The sequence below is a fragment of the Calliphora vicina genome, chromosome 3, assembly GCF_958450345.1.
Source record: "Calliphora vicina chromosome 3, idCalVici1.1, whole genome shotgun sequence".
Taxonomy (NCBI): Eukaryota; Metazoa; Arthropoda; class Insecta; order Diptera; family Calliphoridae; genus Calliphora; species Calliphora vicina.
The window spans coordinates 92,087,545-92,110,334 of NC_088782.1; the positions used below are offsets into that span (position 1 = coordinate 92,087,545).

At 28.1% G+C, this 22,790-nt stretch overlaps 1 protein-coding gene across 1 annotated transcript in view; it reads right to left on the reverse strand.

Moving 5' to 3' along the window:
* Positions 1–320: 320 nt before the first annotated feature.
* P5CS (Delta[1]-pyrroline-5-carboxylate synthase) overlaps positions 321–22,790 on the reverse strand; it is a 106,155-nt gene continuing 83,685 nt past the window's right edge. The window contains exons 9-12 of the mRNA XM_065503402.1: positions 14,242–14,499; positions 13,944–14,169; positions 4,680–4,958; positions 321–668 (exon numbers count right to left, since the gene is read on the reverse strand). Coding sequence (XP_065359474.1) covers positions 409–668; positions 4,680–4,958; positions 13,944–14,169; positions 14,242–14,499 — 1,023 coding nt within the window. The 3' untranslated portion in view covers positions 321–408. The remainder of the gene's footprint in view (positions 669–4,679; positions 4,959–13,943; positions 14,170–14,241; positions 14,500–22,790) is intronic.

Below are 22,790 nucleotides of genomic sequence, written 5' to 3' on the forward strand. Positions count from 1 at the left end.
AAACCTTAATCAAAGGTGCCCCCAAAGTAATTTTTTTAACAAAAGGGTTTATGTTCCAAAAGTATACAAGGGAACACAACTTGTTAAAAGCTCATGGAAAGTTGTGAACTATTTTTATGAATTTTTTGTTATGTTAAAAAGAAAAGAATATTAAATTAAAATTAAAAAGATGTGCAATCACCCAAGTATTAAAAAGAGCCAACAAAAATATTTTTAATATGTTTGATGTCTTTTGAAAGGCAGTAGGAAATCTTAATAATACTTGTTTTAATTTATAAATAACAAATGTTAATATGAAAATAAAACATGTAAACCAAAAATTTATTTTATAAAAAATCAATTTATTTGCGTATATTTAGGTTATTATAATATAAAAGTTCAAAAAGTTACAGATTTAATTGTCATCACTCAAATGGGCATCGTTTCATGCAGCCAAACACTTTTACCACCCTCTCCAAAATCAGCTGCTGTATGATCTTCACCTCTCAAAATCCATTTGGTAGTCAGCAGTCCTTCTACGCCAACTGGTCCTCTAGCATGGATGCGGGCAGTTGAAATACCGACTTCAGCACCTAAACCAAAACGGAAGCCATCAGCGAAACGTGAGCTGGCGTTATGGAATACACAAGCACTGTCAACCGAATTTAAAAAGTGTTGAGCGGAGGATTCTGTTAATAAAAATATAAAAGAAATGTGATGAATATTAATAAAGTTTTAATAAATTATTTCTAGGTTTTTAACAGTAATTTAATGTGCTTGTATAAAATTACAAAAAAAATCTCTAATTTCGATAAACACCATTTGTTAATCATCAAAGATTAAAACTATATTCGCATAAAATGTATCTAAACTGAGGGTATGTAGAAAGCTTTTCAATAGAGCAAAATGGGATACTTTCAAAAAGGAAAACACAAGGAAAAAAAACGAACTGTGGGTGTGGTTCTGCAGAGATTTAGAAAGAACAACAAAAAGCAACATAATTTTTTGTGATGATCTTGGCCTCTTGGTTTATGTCATCGAAAGCTGAAAGAATCCGAGAATTTAATCTAGTGAAGTTAGCTATTGATATAATCATGGATCAACTCCAACGTAATACGGTCGAAATGAATTATCAAAAGTATTTAACTTTGACAACACCTTGTTGGTTTACAAGAAATATGAGCAATCGGTGATGAATGGACGATGCACAGTGGTATAGAAAAAAAGAGGGAAATAAATCTGTAACTTCTAAACGGCTAGTCTGAAAAGTACTTTTATTCTTTTTAAGTTATCTTAAAAACTTCTAAGAGGATGTATAAAGAGTTTGTGAGTTAAAATTTTTAATACCGAGGGGACGAGATCCATTCAAAATACGCCTATTTTGTATGTAAAATTCAAATTTATGGCAAAAATTCTCAAATCGCATATTCGATATCAAAATATAGTAACCGATTTTAGATGGCCCAATATGTTTTTAATTGTGTTGTAAAGGGTTCCGATAACCCTGACCCTGGTATGGATATTAGAGACAAAAAACTAAAAGTTACCATTTTTGGAATTTTTCACCACTTTTTTGGGAATTGCGGGATTGCTGCTAATAAATTTCAATTTTTTTTTTATTTTTCCATTTTAAATAGAAAAATCTACATACCTGTGAAATTTCATTAAAAACTAGAAAAATGGAGAAAATCGGGAAATATTTGGCACCGCGGTCATCAAAAAACTGAAGTAGTGGGTGGGTAAAAATGTTAAAAATTTAATATTCAAATGCGAATATCTCCTAAGAAGCTATAAGAGATAATTGTTAGCTACGAGAATGTTTTATGTAGTTCTCGACAAGAAGATTCTATATATCGCACTCGTTCAACAATACTGTATTAACTCAAAATTTTAAAATGTTCAGTAGAGGGCAAAAACTGTTTGTGATTACATTTAAAGAGAATTTGAAAATCCGAATACATAATTTTTTTGTATTATTTTATCAACTAAAAATACAACCAAAGTTAAATAAAACAATTTGATAATTTTTAACTTGAATAAAGGCTCAATTCAAAATAATACATTTTTTTATGAAAATATACGATGTATTTCTATTTAAATTTTTGTATTAACTCAAAATAATACCTTTTTGTTGATACAAGGCAGTCACTAATTATCATGAAAATGGTCTCAAATGTGGTTTTCGAGATGAAAGAGTAATCGGAATACGTTGAAATTTTTACAGTAGATAGATATTGATGTTGTTAGTTGATTTCTTGCAAAATGTTAATTTTTGCGATATGTAATTTTTTTGAAATCGGAACACAAACGAAGAAATAGGATCGTTTTTAAAATTGAACATACCCGAGGTCTCCTACTTTGAGGTCTGCACAGTGGGGCAGAATCGAAATTTTTTGAAAATAAATCTGGCATTTCTAAACGGCTGGTCCGCTATGGGGGCTCAAAATTGTTCCTAATATTTGCGATCCTATTAAAATTTTAATACAAATTTTAGTTTTAGAAACTCTATAAATATTTAATATGTAATAAAATCTTCATTTATTAACGACACTCAATGAAATTTTCAACGTTTTTAAGTTTTTCATTCTAAATAACAAAAAGTAAAAAAAACTTGTCAAAAGGTCAAAGGGAATACCGCAATTTCTAAAAATTGGAGCAAAAATTCCAAAAATGGTATTTTTTACAATTTTGCCCATATGGTCCACATTTCCTTCGGGGCTGGGAAAATACTTTAGGGATAAATAGGGAACACATCAGGATTTCCAAAGCCGCTTTCCGTTTTCTGATCCCAGCTTTGGGATTTTAGAACATGTGGGCCAAATTTGAAATTTTGATAAAAAATAGGTCAATTTTCGAAGGACGTAGAGCCGACATGTTCGAAAAATGGGACATGGTTTTTATACAAAAATGTTCTGCGTAAATAAACTTTATAGAAAAACATAAAATTGTTATATAGAGTTAATTCACCTTTTTGTCCAAAAAAACAGAAAAATCTACTGTTTTTTTAATTTTTAAATTGAAAATCGGTTATTTTTGGATTCGTAATCGATATTGCTCTGAAATCTATTGTATGTTATTGGTAATTTAGTTGTCTAACTAACAACAAAAATTCGAGTCCATTCGGTCCAAAAGTGCGCCCTATATTTTTAAAAAAGCAGACCAAGGTATGGCAAAATTTTAAAATTTCAATTTTTAAATGCCTATAACTAGGAAATTATAACAGACAAATAGCACACGCAAGCATGTTTTTTCAAGATCTAGCCGAGCGCTTTCCAAAAATATAAAATTATTTGAAATCGGATGGGAAACAAAAAATGCACGTGTTTAAAAATTTTACATGTCTAAGGACCTGAGTGCCTCACAGTTGAAAATAATTTGATAAGTGGACAATTAATAAGGTTTACAAGTGGTCGAACAAATTTGAAAAATCTGTTTGGCGCAAGGTTATGTGTAAAATATTCCTCAATAAATAAGTTTTATATTGATTGCTCTTATATGTATTACTGTGAGTTTAGAATATACTTATGACCACACTGTGTTACCAAAATTGGCTTATGTTTAAATAACATTTTTAATGTTGTTCACTTGCTAATAATCCTTACTTAAACAAGAAATAACATTGATAATAAAATTCCACATGCACGCCTATTGACATTAAAATTTTACTTGCAAAGACTCAACATTGTATATGACCAGTATCACAAGTTACCGGTACATTTTCATGTAACTGATAGTGCCACATTCCATTTTCCAAAGAGTTTGCAAACATGGACAAGCTGTAAATGAATGTGTGATGATTGGTTGCAGTTTTAATACGGATGAATAAATTGCAATTGAAAATACAATTTGTATCCATTCGTCTATTAATTTTCAATTTGTAACCATATTGAGTATGTAAGTTTCAAATTTGTTGGGCGTGTATTTGTGCTACAATTTCTAATATAACCCAGCAGTTTAGCAAGCAGTAAATGTATTCCTACAGTAATACAGTAATTTTCACAAATTTCTAGTGCTGTGAATTTAACACTTTTAGTGTTAGCACTTTTTTCCACCAAATGAGACCCCCATTTGAGAACCGGATCTTTAGGGGTCCGTATAAAGGTTCTAAGGGGATTGCGAAGAATTCAGGAAACATTATGCTTAAACACTTTATTCTAATTCATTTCCCCATTTTAATTTGTCAGTAAATAATTTTGACAATTTTGATTTATATCTGTCAAAATTATTAATTTCGAAAACTTTGATTTATATATGGGCATTTCATGTCAAGTGAACCAACTTTTGAAATCCATATCTTCCGGTTAGTTATTCAGATACAATTTTTCAACAAGATCGGTCGAGAACTCTCTGAGTTAGAGGGGGTCAAAATTTGACATTTTGGCCAAGCAGGTGTTTTTTCTTATCCGTGTAACTTATTACCTATTGGTAACCTGTGGACCAGGTCTCAGACAGTCGTTTTGTATTCTATATAGAGTCAATTGACTTTCACCTAACTAGTTGCGTAGCTATTTGTGTAACAAGTGGTGACCCTAAATGATAAGCTAAGTCAATAGTTCTAGGCAATCACCTAGTACTGCTGGGATACTATAAATATTATACTGACAGATACTTTATGTCCGTATGTATGTACGTGTGTTTGAATAGGTCTTGTGTGGCTATACATACTAAATTTATAGTTAGTTGTGTTCATCTGTACTCACCATTCTCTGTAACAATAACATCCGTATGACCACTGCCAAATGTGTGTATATGATTAATGGCATCGTCCAGGTCTTTAACGATTTCAATGCAACACTCTAATGCTCCATATTCGTGCTTAAGGCTCTTGGCAGCTGGGGGACCAAAGGTAAGTTTTTGATTAAGTTTTGGTCCCGAATAAATCTTGACCCCTTCATGTTTCAGCATGTTGCACACATCGCTGAAAATGTCGCCGCTCATTAAATCCTCATGAATGAGTAGAGTTTCCATGGCGTTGCAAGCTAAAATGATTCACGAATAAGTGCATTAATAATTTTCACTGCAAAAGTTAGACAAATGTTTATGTAGTAGTTTAACGTATGAATATATGTATGTATTTATGTATGTACATTAGGGTGGCCCCAAAAAATAATTGCGAATTTTACCATATAAAATAAAAGTTTAATTCATTAACATACTGTTTCTCAAAAATTTGGTGGATAAAAATTTCCTTTTTTAAGGTTTTTATAAATTTGTTTCTTATTTCTCGAACAGGAAACGTATGCAATATTGGTGTGAAATGTTGAAAGTATTTTAGTTAAATTAAAATGTTTGTTTTATATTAACGGAAATCTTATGAATATCTTATTCGCATATTTTTATATCCATATTATGATTGTATTGAGCATATAGTTAACATCAGATCGGAAAAGATATAGATTTCGAAAAATTTAAATAAATTTTTAACTGATTTTCGAAAAAATAATTCCATGTCAAAATTTTAAAATAATTAAGTTACAAAAGTTTGAATATTTTTATATAAAGGGAATATAAAAATGCCTTTTCATCCTTTGATCCTGCACACCAAATACTCAACCCAGGACAAATATTTTAAGAAATGGGCTCTTCTTATTTTTCCTCCATGCTAACTGGAACATCCTAATGTACATATGTTAGAATGAAGGAAGATTTGTGTGTTTGTGTAAAAATTGCAATCATAAAACTCTACTTAATATTTCTGGTAAGGGCATATATGATGCGTATGAGTGTAGGTGGTATGATTACCCTGCGTTTTAAAAGGTGAGCTTTGCTCTAGCAATAATGTGCTTCATGTCGAACCTTAATACTATGATCGTTTCTATTTACTTTTGTAATCTAAAGTTAAACTGAAAGGTTTTAATTGGGTCTCTCTACATTTCTTTTCACCTATAAAATCACTAGTTTGATTTCTACATTAAGCGCTGGATAAAACTCTGCATGTAAAATTCGCCAGTTAAAGTCTTGACAGTTGATTATAGGGTTACCAGTGGTAAAACATTCACAACGCTGCAGGGTAGGTGAAACAAAAAATGGTGAACGTGTTTGATAAAATAATTGCAACACTCATACAAACTTAAATGCATTCTTAACTTGTTCATGTTAGTCGTACACACCTAAAGTAAACATAGTATACTAACTATGTAGAGAATTTATCTCCAAGTAAACTACACATATCCCGAAACTCGTTCCACAATCTCTTGTTTGAAACAAAGTATACTACTTAAGTGTACACAGTATGTAAAGAAAGTATGTATATTGATAATATTCTGAATTAGTTGCATAATAATTTTTAAAAAAGTAGACTATATTTCCGTGTCCTTTTCGTTCTTTACAATTAGAAATGTTTCATGAATAGCTGCGAAATGCTTATTTTGCATATCATGAATCACAAACAAATAGACTATCGATTTTATCATATTTGGTAAACATATACTCTTTTGGAGATTTTCATATTTTTTTTTAATTTTGAAAATCCTTCGATTTTTAATTTTGGCAAAATGACAAAAATAGTCAGCGTTGTCACACATAAAATATTGTAATACTAATTTTATTAAAAACTACCAAAACATGTCAAATCATAAATATTTGAGAAATTCTATATCGATTCGTTCTCAAAATTAATAGTTAACTTAAAAGGGTTAAATAATTAATGCGTTATAGAATTTTAATGTTGGTCCAATTGAACCGAAGAGATTGCTGATCATATCATACACACAGAAAAAAGATTCGTTGAAATTCGCTTGCAGTTATTAATAGCCCAATTCACAGTCTTGTGCAAATGGCCTTGCATCATTGTATATACTTTGAATTTTTACTTTACTAACATTGCATAAATTTGCAATACAAATGCACAATATTGTGAATACCGCTAATATGTAATTGTTTTCATGGATAAACTTAAAAATGTGCACCCTATCAAATTTAGATTCCAACAATTGTTAAGTTAGTTAATTATTGTGGTTTGTGTCAAATTCAGCATACATGTTAATATCCAAATATGTATGTATAAGTATTTGACAAATTGGGTGTTCTGAACCGACAGGAAATTGCATTCGGAAATAAATACAAATACTAGAGTGTCCAAAAAAACCGGCAAATTTAACCGAAAAAGTGTGTTTTTGAAAAACCCGGTTTTTACTTTTGTCTTTTAAAAAAACCGGGTAACCGGTTTCGGGTTCTGTCTTCAAAAAAAAAACGGTTAACTGGTTTATATTAAATTTTTATTCAATATGAAAAACGTCTACTTAGATTTATTTTTATTTGTGGACGCTAATAGGAAATATGTTAGGAATTGTGTACTAAATTATCGGAAATTTAATATTTTTGATTCTTCAGGCTCTATCTTTATGCAATTATTTTATGTAAAATAAAACAATATTTATAAAAATGTTATTAAAGTTTTTCAAAAATATGTTTAAATGAGCTTTAGAAAATATATTTCATTAAAACCGGTTAACCGTCTTACAAAAACCGTTTTCTCAAAAAACGGAAAAGTTAAAGAAAACTGAAACCGGTCGTGTTTAAAAATATGAAAAAACTGGTTGACCGGTTTTCAGTTTCGGTTTTGGATACTCTAACAAATACATAGGGGCAATTCCACGAGAATGACAACCACGACTGAAAAAACTTGCGATGTAATATAATTTCGTTCAAGCTATTTGTCTATTTTTCAAAAATATTTATTTCAATTTATATTTATTTATTGAAAAATATGACAAAAATGTTTTTTATTGAATTTTTGCATATATACAAATTTTTCGAATTGAAATTAAATTTTTATTTATGAATAGTTTATAATGAAATTTCACAGTTATTCAGATTTTTTTTTTAAAATAGAAAAAAAAATTGAATTTTGAAATTTATTATAATTCCCAAAAAAGTGATGAAAAAATCCAAAAATGGAAATTTTTAATTTTTGGCTATAATATCCATACCAGGGTCGGGGTTATTGAAACCATTTACAAAATAATTAGAAACATATTGGGCCACCTATATTCGGTTACTATATTTTGATATCGAATATGCGATTTTAGAATTTTTGCCCTAAACTGTAATTGTATATAAATAAAAAATGTTTTTTGAATGAACCTGGTCCCCTCGGTAACAACAATTTTTAATTTGTTTTTTTCATTTAGAATATTTTATGAAAATTTAGCTTTCAGAAAGTATAAATTCCTTATACATCCTCTTAGAATTTTTTGCGATAACTTAAAAAGAAAAATAGTTATTTTTTCCCAAAATATTAGCGAAAAATCGCTTTTTAAAATTTTTTAAATTCAAATGCAAATAACTTTGTACTTAGTCATTATTTTTAAACAAATCTTTTTCCATTTGGCACATACATATGTATGTTGTTAGTCCAATAAAGGAAAACTGGAGAAAATCGGGGAATATTTGATATGGATACGCTGTTATCAAAAAAACTGGATTGGGGTGGGTAAAAATATAGTGCTCAATGAGAAGATTCTATATGTGTAATTTTTGAAATCGGAACACAAACCAAGAAATAGGATCGTTTTAAAAATGTAACATACCCGAGGTTTCCCAATTTGATTATCCTTGGTCGCGCTCCTAGTGGGCCCATGAGGTCCATGTTCAAAACTTAAACTCGACAACACTTCTTCTTTACGCATGTAAAATTTCATTCAAACCAATCTAACCATTTAAAAGTTACAGATTTATTTTCCTTTTTTTTCTATACCACTATGTGTCGCTTACGATAAAATTCGTTTACTGTAAAATGTAAACATTGACTTACGATAAAATCTTGTACCCTATAATTTAGAAGTTATTAACAATTTTGATATTCTGAGAACCCTAAAACATCAGTCGGTCTATAAAATTTTAATTTTTGCAATAAAAAAATAGAAAATGTCGCTTACGATAATTTGGCGCTAAGGGCTCGTAATGGAACATAAAGACCAAATTATTTTTCATTTACTTTTATTTTTGCAAAATATGTTCCACTCACGTACGATATGTATAACAATGACGGTAGTTTGTACCAGGGTAAATTTAATACCAATTTGAGGTCAATATCGTTCGAAGTATTGTGCCTGTATTAATGTTGTGTTCCTTCGCTTTTGGTTTGATGTTTTAACAAAAATTAATCTTCTCGATGGTGGGTAGTAAACTAACCACCAAACCGCAAAGAGTTAAAGTATTAAAATTAATTTTTATATACTTTTGTGACGCACTGTATTTAAGTATGTATGTATGGTAGAGTTTGTAATAAGTAATTGTGTTTGTATCAATAACAATTTCTCTTAAAACTTTGTTGAAAATTGTTAGTTTTTTATTTCACACAAAAACAGCATTCATTCAAAACAGGTGGTAGAACTTTAGCAACATAAACGTAAAATTGCACGCCGTATATATAAAAAGAAATATGCTTGAAAATTGCAAAATAAAGCTCCCTAATGTATGGATGAGATAAATTCATACGAATTTTCAGATTCCCATTAACATATTCCCACATTCTCATACAACTCGTAAATTTATATTTTTTTTTACAAAAATATGGTTATAATGAAAGTTAAACAATTTGACTACACCATTTGCAATATTATCTGAAAGCAATAATTCTGATTAGTATTAAAGAAGAAGCAAAAATCAAATTGGAAATGTTTAGTAATTTCCCATTGATACTACAATAGAATACATCTTGTGGAAAAGGTCTAGCATCATTGCAAATGCTAAATTTTACAATAATCCAATAACAAAATACATACAAAAACCTATACAATTTTGCATTTGCAATGATGCAAGACCATTTTCATAAGATTGTGAATACCACTAATATTTAATTCTGTTTTTGGGTAAATGAAGCAACTCCATATGTTGATGTTCAAGTAATATAACCATTATTTAAAATAAATAATAATTTTCAATACTTCCTTAAAACTGGATCATTTCATTGGGAAAATTGTGCAATGCTTTGTATTTGCGGACGTTATCGCGGACCGTCATAAATGTTTTTACTGACCTCCTTTTGGGTACAATTGATATAATGATATTGAAAGTAATTTTACTCTAACATTTCATTGTTTAGTTGTATATATATTCCTGATATATAAGGACCTTACTTAATAAACATGCTAAGATTCGTTTCAGAAACGGTGTTTTAACAATCTAACTTTTTGGAATGTGTACGAGTATATTAGGGAGGCCCTTATTAAACTTTTTTTCAGATTTTCGGTGCTTCCAAAAAAATTTAAACCAAATGGTGAAAATTTAAACATTTGGAAGATCAACGCAATATTTAAATAAAATTAAAAAATAATGTGAAAAAAAATCTAGACAAAAAAAGCTTTTGTATTTCATTTACTTATAGATGTTCAAATATAAACATTTTCTGGCAGCATTAACGCATTATTACTTGACACCGACAAAAATCATAAAATTCCATGTATATCTGAAATACCAAATTTTACATTTTCAAACATTTTTTTAAACGAAATTTCAAAAACTTAAAAAAATTATGTTCGATTCTGATAACTGCTAAATGAGAATAAAATTAATTTTTAATTTCTAAAACATTTTAACCCTTTTATATCAAGAGTCAAATGTGTTCAAGACAGCAAAGTTATGCTAGCAATATACGTTAGATTAATCGTATTATAAATGGAACAAGTATGACACTAGTTAGGTGTATCATGTTTTCGTACTAACGAAGTATGAAAATCAAAAATTTTCGAAATTTATTTCTTCAACAGCATATTCATATACAGTGGTGGCCAGGAATTTAAGACAAAAATTGTTTGCTAAATTCCATGTGATTGTCAATTATTTTTTCAAATATTTCCACAAATATGTATGCATGAGGACTGTTTTAACACACAAGTGTGTTTTATTCGACTGTGTCAATTCATACATATTCACCATGAACACATAAAATTTTTCTACAACTTGACCAAAAAAATTTGTTTTTAAATAAACATATTTTCTCACATTTATATCATTATAATTTTATTATTATAAAATATTCGGACCAAATTTCGTATTTTTAGTTCCATTAGTTTCGGTCATATCATGTTATTAACAGCGGATGTTCGCTGAGGTGGGTCAACGTATTTCCACATATCTTTGTCCATATATGTTTTACCGATTTTTCCAAACATTTTTCAGAAACTAGAAACATTAATAATAAATTTCATACCCTTAGAGATCCTTTTATTTTGGCTCTATCGCACTTAAAATTCAGTCGATGAAAAAAATTGAAGTATTTATCTTAAATTGGTGGCCACCACTGTATGTATGTTATTTTGTGACACATTTTAAATAATTTATAAAATGCCCACATAGCATATAGGGCTATTCAAATATGAAGAGTTTTTGAGGATCGGTGATTATTTACTCAAACCAAAAATTTTGTTTAAAAATTGGACAAGTTTGGATAGGGCTGGTGGGGACACTGTCCGCTTAAGTGAGTCAAATTTTGCTTTGTACGTTTTTGCATTAAGTTCTCTTTCCAGATCATAAAAAATGTATATAGTCCCGAAGAAAATTTGTTTTCTATAAAAGATAAAATATGTGGACTTTTTTGGGGAAAAAAATTAAAAAACACACGCATACAAAGTTGAAATATATAAAAAAGATGCTTCAACTTTGGATGCGTGTAACTTTTTATAGGGACGAAATAATTGTTATCAGGTTTATTTTATTTTCTTTAAAATTTTATCGCAAATATACGTCATATATAAAAAACAAATTTCGACCTTCAATAGGCTCATCATATATAAAATACGAAAAAAAGATCGAGCCAAATTTAAAAAAAATTAAACTTAAATATATCTTGAATATAACCTATCTGTAGGCATATTTTTTTGTATTTTTCTCAATTTAAATTTCAGCTCATTCGAATCATAAATGGCTTTTTGGCGATTTTTTTTTAAATGTGAGATTTTGAGGGTCCACCCACTGATCCCCATTCCGAACACCTCAGCCGAGTAAATAATACAGCACAACATAGAAGTGTGGACTGGATCATACTATTTTAATAAAAAAATTTGTGTTTTAGCGTCAAAAAATAGTAAAAACAAAAATTGTTAAGGTACAAAGTGATATTTATGTCCTATTTAGAGTGACTAGACACATTCAGAATGCATTGATATGTTTACAAGAGTTATTCAACGTTACCGTAGCTACAAATATTGTTAGTGAAAAATTAGGAGTCCCTGGAAGTTATTCTAAAAAAAGTAAAAAAAAAAAATAAATTTTCTTCCTATATTTAAAAAAAAGCTATTTTTTGGGAAAAAATGTTAACTAAATTTGATTGGTGAACTCTTAGCTATATTATTGCCATATAAGGTTAAGCGCTATCACTAAGTCTGAATTAGCTGTTGGTCAAAAACTGATGACACCATTTTTTTAAGGCCCACCGATTTTCAGAATCTTTTGGGACCTATAAAAAAAATTGGTCACCAAAATGGACAAATTGAGTCACCAAAATGGACAAACGAGTAGAGTCGAACTTATACTGCCATGATGGTGTGTTTTTTGTACTGTTGCACTGTGTAATATGTTAAAATAATTTGTTTACCTTTTAAAGTACAAAAAAATATCGTGCAGTTAAGGGTTAATTTTTTTAAATATCTGTTTGCTAGCTAATACGTATTACAAAAAAATAATTTTTGAACTTGATATTGTCATTATTACATAATTTTACAATATTTATAGTATAATTTGCATGTATTCGAAATTGCTTTCAGCTTTATATTTGACTTCGGGTTAATATGGGTTAAAGATGTCCAAGTAAAAATGTATATTATTTTTGTAATAGTCAAGGGTTAATAGATTTAAAGTTTTTAGTATTTTCTAGTTTAGAGGTGTAACTTTGCTGTAATGGAAAATTTTTACCCCAGTTGTAAAGAGATTTGAACTGTCCTAGAAATTTAAAATTACGATCTCATAAATTAGCAACCCAAAGAATTGGATTTTTTTGCAAGATTATATTTTTAGATGACTAAGAGCCAACTTTAAATATTAATTATATTTAAGTTCTATTTAAATACGAAATTTTTTTTTTTAAATGATACTTAAATACGTTGGCCATTTAAATTCTATTTAAGTTTCTTAAACTACCATATGTTATTGACAGCTGACTTTTGTTGTCTGTTTTTTTACTCTATTGTAACGCTGTAATTTTTTACAGCATCTAGCAAAAACTACACTTCCGATACAGGAAAATTGGGGTTTCTTTTGTGCATTTTCCTACCAATCATTTTAATTGGGCAAAATGTATCAATTTTTGTTTTGGTTGAACAGCTGTTTTATGCAAAACTATCGATAATTTGTTGATATTTAGTAGCGCTATCATAATTTTATCTTATTTAAATAAAAACAAATTATATTGTACTGAAAAACTCAACCTGTATTTCATTTTAAGTAAATATTAACTAAATAAAATTAACTAATAATGATCGAAAATGGGTATAGTTCAATATATAGGGTGGCCCCTAATGTACACATACATATGTACAGAGTATTTGTTGAAGAAAAGTTGACAACTTTTGTGGTTTGTGAAAATTGTTTGAAGTGTTTTGTTGCTTCCATTAAATTGCAATAATTCATTAAAAAACGAGTGTAGTTATCATAAAAGTTTTGAGTGAATAATAAAATTCAAAATATGTATATGTATGAGAGAGAATTTTAATTAGAGAGATGATATGAAAGAAAAACATTAAATCAAGATAATCAAGTAAGTAAGTATACAATGAAAGCAGCGTAAAAAGAAGCACAACACAAATGTGGTAAAATACAGAATCCGTACGAAAAATGTTTATCTTATGTCCCCTAACTTTGGAATTTTTCAATTACTTTAGTTGAATATCGAAAATAAATAATAAAAAAAACGAAGTATGTATGTATGGATGTGTGTGTGTACAAATAAATATTTGTGTTATTGTTGTTGAAGTTTTTGTTATTATTCTTGTAAACAATTTCAATTTCCGATTTATTTCCATTACCTGCAGGATAATCACATTTGGCATCACGGGCTATTTTTAAGGCTTTTTGTATGTCAGCATCCTTATCGATGAATACATGACATACACCCTCAGCGTGTCCCAACACCGGAATATGCACTGATTGTTCTTGAATGTTGCGCACCAAATCAGAAGAACCCCGTGGTATAATCAAATCAATATGATCTTCCATTGACAACAAATCACTGATTTCTTCGCGTGTCGAAACCTGTTAAATAATTGTTAGTTTATTATATTATTGGTTCGAAAAATTCTAGAAAAAAATAATCAAAAAACATACCAAAGATACGGACTTCTCAGCGCCTACAGTTTTTAGAGATTCTTTCACCAATTCCATAAGAGCCTTGTTGCTGTTAGCTGCTTCCTTGCCACCTTTTAAGAGCAAACCGTTAGCCGATGCCATGGCTAGGGCTGCAACCTGTGGCAATGAATCTGGTCTTGACTCAAAAATTACCAATAACACTCCAATGGGAACAGTGACTTGAGTTAAATCTAAGTTTTGTGCTAAACGGGTGCGTCTTAATACACGACCAACATTCTGTAAAAATAATTTAGAAATAGAATTGTTAAGATGAAAATACATACAAATGGAATTAGCTGCAAAATAAATTGTAATTAAAAGATTCATCTTATATAGTAAAATATTAGAAATAACTGAATGAAGCTTGTTTCATGCTTATGCGAATATTAAAAGAAAAGTTTCAAATTATGCCATCGTACCCGAATATGTAATTATACAAAATTTCCCAATAAAAGTTTTCATTGGGTAGTTGAACCAGAAAAATCCAACTTTTGATTAAAACATAAAACTTTTCCCTTAGTAAAATTTCTAATATATATTACTAGTAAAAACATATGTATGTAGGTATTAGTTTATTTTATTTTTTTGATATTTATAAAGTACAATTTACTTTTTTTCTTTATTAATACCCATCGTATTGTTAGCATTATAAATTGTGCATTGAAAAGTAAATAAATTTAAATTCAAATATTTTTTAGTTATTAAAATATATTTGTATGTATGTATCTGAATTAGAAAGTTTAATTTTCTTTTCCATTCATTAAATTGTCCAACAAATCCAATTAAAGATTTGTTGACTTAAAGTTTTTCATTCATCATTTTGTGACTTTTTCATAAATATCATATTTTTATAAATCAATTGTAATTTTTTTGTTAGAAATTTATAATGAAATTTACTTACTTCACTTAACTGATGTAATGACTAAAGTTAAAGTTTTACCCCCTGAACAATCTACATACACACCCTATTATTTTTACAAAATATACTCAAAATCTTTATAAAGTACGAGTATATACTCGTACATGTATATGTAAATATAAATTTATACACTGAATAAAATGGAACTTTAAAAATCAGGGTTGGAAAATAACTTTATACATCGGGGTTAGAATATTTGTACTAAAAAAATTATAATAATAGTTGTTTAAAAGCAGTTGTGTTTTGAGCTTAATTTCAAAAACAAATATTACAAATGGGATTAATGAGAAATAACTGTTACTCCAATTTATTCAAGCATGTAGTATATTTTTGATTCTAATAAATGCTACATTACTATTTAAAATAATTTTTAACGTTTGTATCTTAATGCAATTTAGAAAATAAAGTTTTTGGTCACAAATTGGTCAATTTCAGATATTCAGATATTTTTCAATATTTATATTATAATTTGTATGAATTGTAAATTGCTTTAAAAACTGTACACATATCCCTCGATTTACACGGTAGATGCGTTCCTGAAAAAATCGTGTAAATCGAAATCAAAAATTATGGTATGAGAAACCGTGTAAATCGAAAAAGACCCAAATACGAATAAATTTAAAATTTTGTTTATAAAATTCATTTATTTTAAAGTAAAGTATACATTGTAGTTAAAGCATATAATAAAACAAAATAAATGGAACTAAAAAAAAACATGTCAGTTCATTAAAAAAACTATTTCAAATACATTTCTATTATTTATAATATGTATCAGTCATAACTTTCAATCAATTCTTTATATTGTCTTCCACTACAGATCTTTTAGAAGGCGATATATCACTTTCCTCACTATATAATTTTTCATGGGTTTCTGGTTCGATAGTTATTAAATTGGACATAACATCAGTTCAGATAACATCAGTAGAGATTTGGAAATATAATTTGTAATTAAAACATGTGTTGATTTATTGTTTAAGTCCTTATAAACCTACTTAAAGCCCCTATAAATAGCCCTGTGAAATGTATCTCTGGAATGCGAGGGTTCTTCACTAATATTTTTGTTGTCAGTGCTACTGATTCCGTAACTCCTTCATCGGAATCTTGTCGATTGTTTCGGTAATCATATTTATTAAATCATCATCTATTTTTTTTATTTATTATCAATTCTTCAATATCACCTGCACAAAAGTCCTCCCAATTTATGTGACAATTCCAAGGATTGACAATTTTTCCAATAGATAAATATTTTTGATAATTATAAATACATATGTATTATGTAAATATTTTTGATAACTTACTGTAAATCGAGGGATAGGTGTATTTATGAATTTAGGTTATTATGGGTTAAAGAAGTCCAAGTAAATACATTATAATACAGAAATTATTCACAATAAACAAATTTATTTAATTTATATATTTCAATAATTTTTATTGTAGAGGTCTAAATTAATTAAAGCATATGGGCAATTCCACGAGAATGACGACCACGACTGAAAAAACAAAAACCTTTGTAACTTTTTTTCAGGATGATTTGAATAGGAGAACATTTTAAGGGTAAAAATAATAGTTTAAACTGACTATATTTAATTTTTTTAATTTAATTGGTATGTTTTAGGCTAAAATTGCTGCGAAAACTAAGCGACCAATTAGCATGTAGTATGAAATGAATTTGACTCTGATTTTTTTTGCTATGTATTATCAAATGGTTTATTGAAACCGAATATATATTTTCTATTTATTTTTGTAGTTTTTATATGTATATATTTACAGAATATATCGACCCCTTAGCGCCAAATTATCGTAAGCGACATTTTCAAAATATATAGAATAAAAAGAGGGAAATTGATCTAAATGGTTAGCCCGGTAAAAATGAAATTTAACATGCACACAGAGGAAGTGTGGGTGCGCACAGTTCTCAAATTAGCACACTTCGGGTACGTTAAATTTTTAAAACGATCCTATTTCTTCGTTTGTGTTTCGATATCAAAAAAATTACATATCTCCGTCGAGCACTACAAAAAACCTAGTCATTTGCATTTGAAAATTAAATTTTAACATTTTTACCCAGTCTACTTTAAATATTTCCACATATTCTCCATTTTTCCTTTGTTGGACAAACAAGAAATGTAAGTGTCAAATAATAAAATAATAAAAGAATTGTTTAAAAATACTGACCTAGTTCAAAGTTACTTTTTTGGGTACTGCGGTATTACTGATAACAAATTTAAAAATATGTTTTTATATTATCATTTTTAATAGGAAAATCTATATAAATGTAAAATTTCATTAAAAATATTCATAAGTAAAAATTTAATTTCAATTTGAAAATTTTGTATCTTTGCAAAAACTCAATAGATAGCAATTTTTGTAATTTTTTTCAAAAAAGTATTCCATGAATTTTTTGAATGTCAAAAGCCATATATGTATATTTTTGAAAAGTAGACAAAATTGTCTATCTATTGATATATAACATGTCTATCTTATTTTTTTCGTGGAAAATTAATTAGGGAAAACATTGTTATTTTCATTCATATTAAAAAATTTGGAGACTTAAGGAAGTTGTGTGAAAAAGAAATAATCCCTCAAATATGTATATTATCAGGAGCATGTTAATATAAAAAGTGATGATAAAATTGAGGACACGCTTGCAGAAAGCTACAAAGATGCTGGGATTTGATAAATGTATTTTAACTCGTCGAATGTAACTAACTACTTACTACATGTAACTACTTTTAACTTAATAATTTATATTTTTTGAATTCATTAATATTTAATTGAAATAAACAAATTCAAAACATAAATACATATATATTGAATCAAACTTATTATCGCTTCAAACCAAAATAAACAAGAACAATTTAAATATCGTAAGCGTAAGTCTTGTTCAAAAAAGTAGTAGTATAAAAATATATATCGTAAACGCCATAATTAATGCACAATGCAAACAAACTATAATTTTGTTGCTGCCGTTAAATAGGTTGTACGAAATTATAATATATCGCATCAAAACATTTTTAATTCTATGTATAAATTTCAAAATAATCAAATAAAATCTTCTCCTGTAAAATTTGTGTTTTGTCGCTTACAATAATTTGGCGATAAGGATTCGATATATTGTTTTATTATAAGAGAAAAATCTGTCACTTACGGTATGTCACGTACGATATTGGATTTTATTTACTATAAAATCATCCAAAGATTGTTTTTATTTAAATATGATGGATTGCAAAGGAAAAATATTAGGTTTAGTGTATGAAATTAAATGACAACATAACGCATCTGACGATTCGCATATTTCTACATGTATCTCAAAATTACTTCCCTTTTATGTCTCTTATTTCGCTCGATATTTTGGACAACAATGTTTCGAAAGAACTTATTTGTATAGTTTTAAAATATAGTACCCTCTGAATGAAACATAAAGACCAAATTATTTTTCAGATACTCTCATATTTGCTAAATCTATTCTACTCTATAGCGTACAAATGTCATGTACGTTGACATGGAACTGCCCATATACATCACGTTTAAGCTAATACATTTTAAACTGAAAATAAAATGTTTAAGGACATAGTAAAAATACACCAATAGTTACTAACTATCCTCTAAATAATCTTCTTTGTTTTCTCAGTAAATTTTGGATTTAAATGAGTTTTCAGTGATCGTTAGACTTAAGCCCTTCCATAATTTCAAAAAAACATTTAATTTGGATTTTAATGCTACTGAAATTTTAAGTTACACGGATGTCTTTATTTATTTCGCTAAGTGTATTTTGCTTTTATACGTACATACATTTTGAATGCAACTTTTACAAATAACATTTATTTTTCTAAAAGTATGTAAATACCTTAAATTCTGTTTTTTCGTTCGTACTACTAAAAAATGAAATATTACTCAAAAGGTAAAGTTTAGCATGTACTAGCATCGTTTAACAAGTATTTTCTTTTTAATTTTTGCTACTTGATTCATTTTTTTGTATTTTCTGTATTATTCTTCAAACAATAAGTTATAATTTTTGAATTGCAAACGAACATATACATAGATCGAAATGCCATTAGTTGTAGTAGCAGTAGTATGTGTTTGTACATTCAATGTTGAAGAAATGCAGATTATAAAAGGATTTTTTAGTTCTTTAATAAATTCTGATACATCATAGAAGAATTAATTAAGCATACATTTTTAATTCTTTGGAAAATCTTAACAAAAATATACTATTGCCAAGAAATTAAAATGTATATAGGTAACAGTTTTGCAGAGAATTTGTTACATATTGCAATTATATGAATACTTATGACTATACAAATTACACTATGCTACAGAATATTAAAAATCAAAAGTTATTGCAGACAAAATTATTGTTAAATTTCTTATCATCATTTCTTATTATCATTTATTAACCGATTTAAAATTCTTAAAATGATATGAAAAAAATCTATAAAAGAAAAATGTTTTTGCTCATCATACTTTCTATATTACATGAATTCTAAAAATATTTATCGCTTTCAGCCAGTTTCAGACCGAACTATATAGAACTATCTTCAAAATTGCGATCCTTACTTTGTGCACAAGGTTTACATGGACAGCCAGCCTGGCGGACGGACGGACGGTCATCGTTTAATCGACTCAGAAAGTGATTCTGCATCTGTCGGTATACTTTAAGGTGGGTGTTAGATTAATATTTTTGGGCGTTACAAACATCTGCACAAACGCATAATACCCTCCCCACGTATAATCAACGGTTTTAAAATGTTTGCAATGGGCCCTCCGTCAATACCTTTTGATAGTTCTAAATAAAAAATAAAATACAGTTTTACACGATGCATATCCACGACTCGTGAAAAAATTAATTTTTCCAAATTCTCGTTATCGCCTGCGTAATTATATCAGTTCTTTACTGTTTAACTCTGTTAAGGTGGCCAGAAAATGTTAAATCACCAAAATGTTTGCTTCAAAATTTAGGACGTTATAACTTTCTACCGGATGGCAATTGAGTAATAAAGCATATAACTGTATTATTCCTCCATATCTGCTGAACCGATCGCTTATACAACACTAAATTCAAAAGTTGATATTTGTGTTCAAACAAATTAAAAAACATTTGTACGTTTCTAATTTGAAAGTAAATATCATCTATTTTTCGAAAAATTGTATGGGGGCTAGGAGAAATTTTGAACCGATTCCATAATTTTCAACCAGGTTTGTTTTTTTTTTTTCAAAGGAGTAATTTTTGTAAACTTCATAGTATTATCTTCAATAAATTTAAAGCAAATAGCAAACAAAATTGTGAACAATATTAAATTTGTTTTAGGCTGCTCTCATAAATATCTTAGTTATATAGATATCCAAACCAAATTCAGCAAAACTAAGTTCTATATAAATTTTGTGATGATCGGTGCAAAATTAGTCATAGCTACCATATAGGCCCATGTCCGAAAAACACTTTAACTAGCATAAATCTCTTAAAAAAAATATTGGTATTCTAATAAAACTCAACACAAATAATTTATATATGTATATACGAAATTCATGTCACTAAATTTTATAACGATCGGTAATTAGTCATAGCTCACATATAATGCCTACTTCCGAAAATCATTTAATGAGTATAGATTTCTTAAAAATGTTGGTATTCAAATAAAATTCAACAAAAATATGTTTCATATATACGGAAGTCATGCCACCTAATTTTATTGCAATTGGTCCATAATTAGATTGGTGTAGGGTATCATATGGTCGGGCTTGACCGACTATACTTTCTTACTTGTTTTTAATAAATAATTGTTCGCTGTAATGCAGTGTTATTGCATGATTATGCTTGCATTATATGATTATGATTACATTTTAAATATTAAAATACTTATTATGAATTGACAAAAGAATATTTAATCTCAAAACTAATGACAAATTGAATTAATTTCCTCTGTAAGAAAAATATTATGCAAAATTGCTCTATGATTACAATTACGTAACATGTACATTCGAGTAGCCCTTAAATTTGATTTTTGGAATTTGGGATGCTAACAAAGTAATCGTTTAAATATTATATGAGGAACATTTTAATTAATTTTAATATTTTATTTAAAATAAAAATTAAAAATTTAAAGAAATTTTAAATTAAAAATAGTTTGAAATTAAAATACAAATTACTATTGACATATTTGGGGACCATTTTAAAATTACCCAAATTGCTAGAATGCAATTTTCGCAGCAGCAAAATCGTAAAAATTCGATTAAAAAATCATCCTAATGTACAAATACATATATTGTTTTCTTTATGATAGACTTTAGATTATGAAACTAAAGCCATAATCGAGTTTTAAATGTATCAATTGGTTTTAAAAAAATTGTTTTATGTAAATTTTGTTTTATATACCTTTGATTCATTTACAAAATCTATATGTATATATACATATATATATATATTAGAGTGACAATCAGTTGTATGGAAAAAAATTTTTGTTAAAATTTTGAAGAGTGCCGGGTGGAATATTGTGACACTAGGCCTAAATGTTAAGTGCTGAAAATTTGAGCCAAATCGGGCAACGATTTCTGGACGCGCATCGAGATCAAAGTTCAGATATATGCAAAATTTTACTGTTAATATGGAATAAATAGGTGAAACTCGTTAACTTTCTGCATTGTTTTCAAGAAATATATAGATTTATTTATATTAATGAATATTACATTAAAAAAAAAATTTTGGAAATTAACCCTGTATCTCCTTTGGTTCAAAATGACCCAAAAACTGTATTATCGCCAAAATTAGAGAAAAATGCAAATTTTTCAGTTTTTGAAAAAATTTTGCTACTAAATAAATACTTTTGCAATTGAATGCAAAATAATCGAAATATGCACGTAATTATCGTTGTAATGAAATATAAATGACAAAATTTGATTAAAAAATGTTAAAGTTATTACAAATTCGCCAGACCATTACCGTGTTTCAGGCCAATTGAACAAAAAATTTAGAAAAAAAATTTAGATATTTCGAGAAAAATTAAAATAAAAGCTCATTTTTACTTAAAATATGTCCATATTTACTTGTATATAAGTTTTTGTCTTCGTAGGATACCGTTAACCTATTCGCAGGTATGGCCAAAAAAAATAATTTTTTCAACGGCTGTTTCAAAACTCCATTTTCAAATTTTTAAAAATTTTGTTAAACAAATTTCAGATTTTTTCGATTATCACATTGGGCTTTATTGAGATCAAAATAGGGAACAAATATGAAAAAATTATGTCAATACCTCTTACAGTTTTTCCGTACCTGCGATTGAAATTTTGCGTTTTTCAAGAAAAACTAATTTTTTGTCCATATTTAGGCGAATGAGTCCAATTTCCTTACTGTTATAAATTTTAAGTAAAACCTCTTCATAATATTATAGTCTTTGTAATTTTAAATATATTCTGAAAGTTTTACTGAAATCGGAAAACGATAACCTTTGAATCGTGAAGGTCAAAGGTCAAATTTTTCAATATTTGGAATTTCTTATGAAAAGATAGCGAAATGTTACATATTTTTGGGCCGATTTTCATAAAACTTGAGGAAAATATATATTGGGGTCTAGCATTTACAACAACAGTGCAAAAATGAATTTTAACCTTTAAG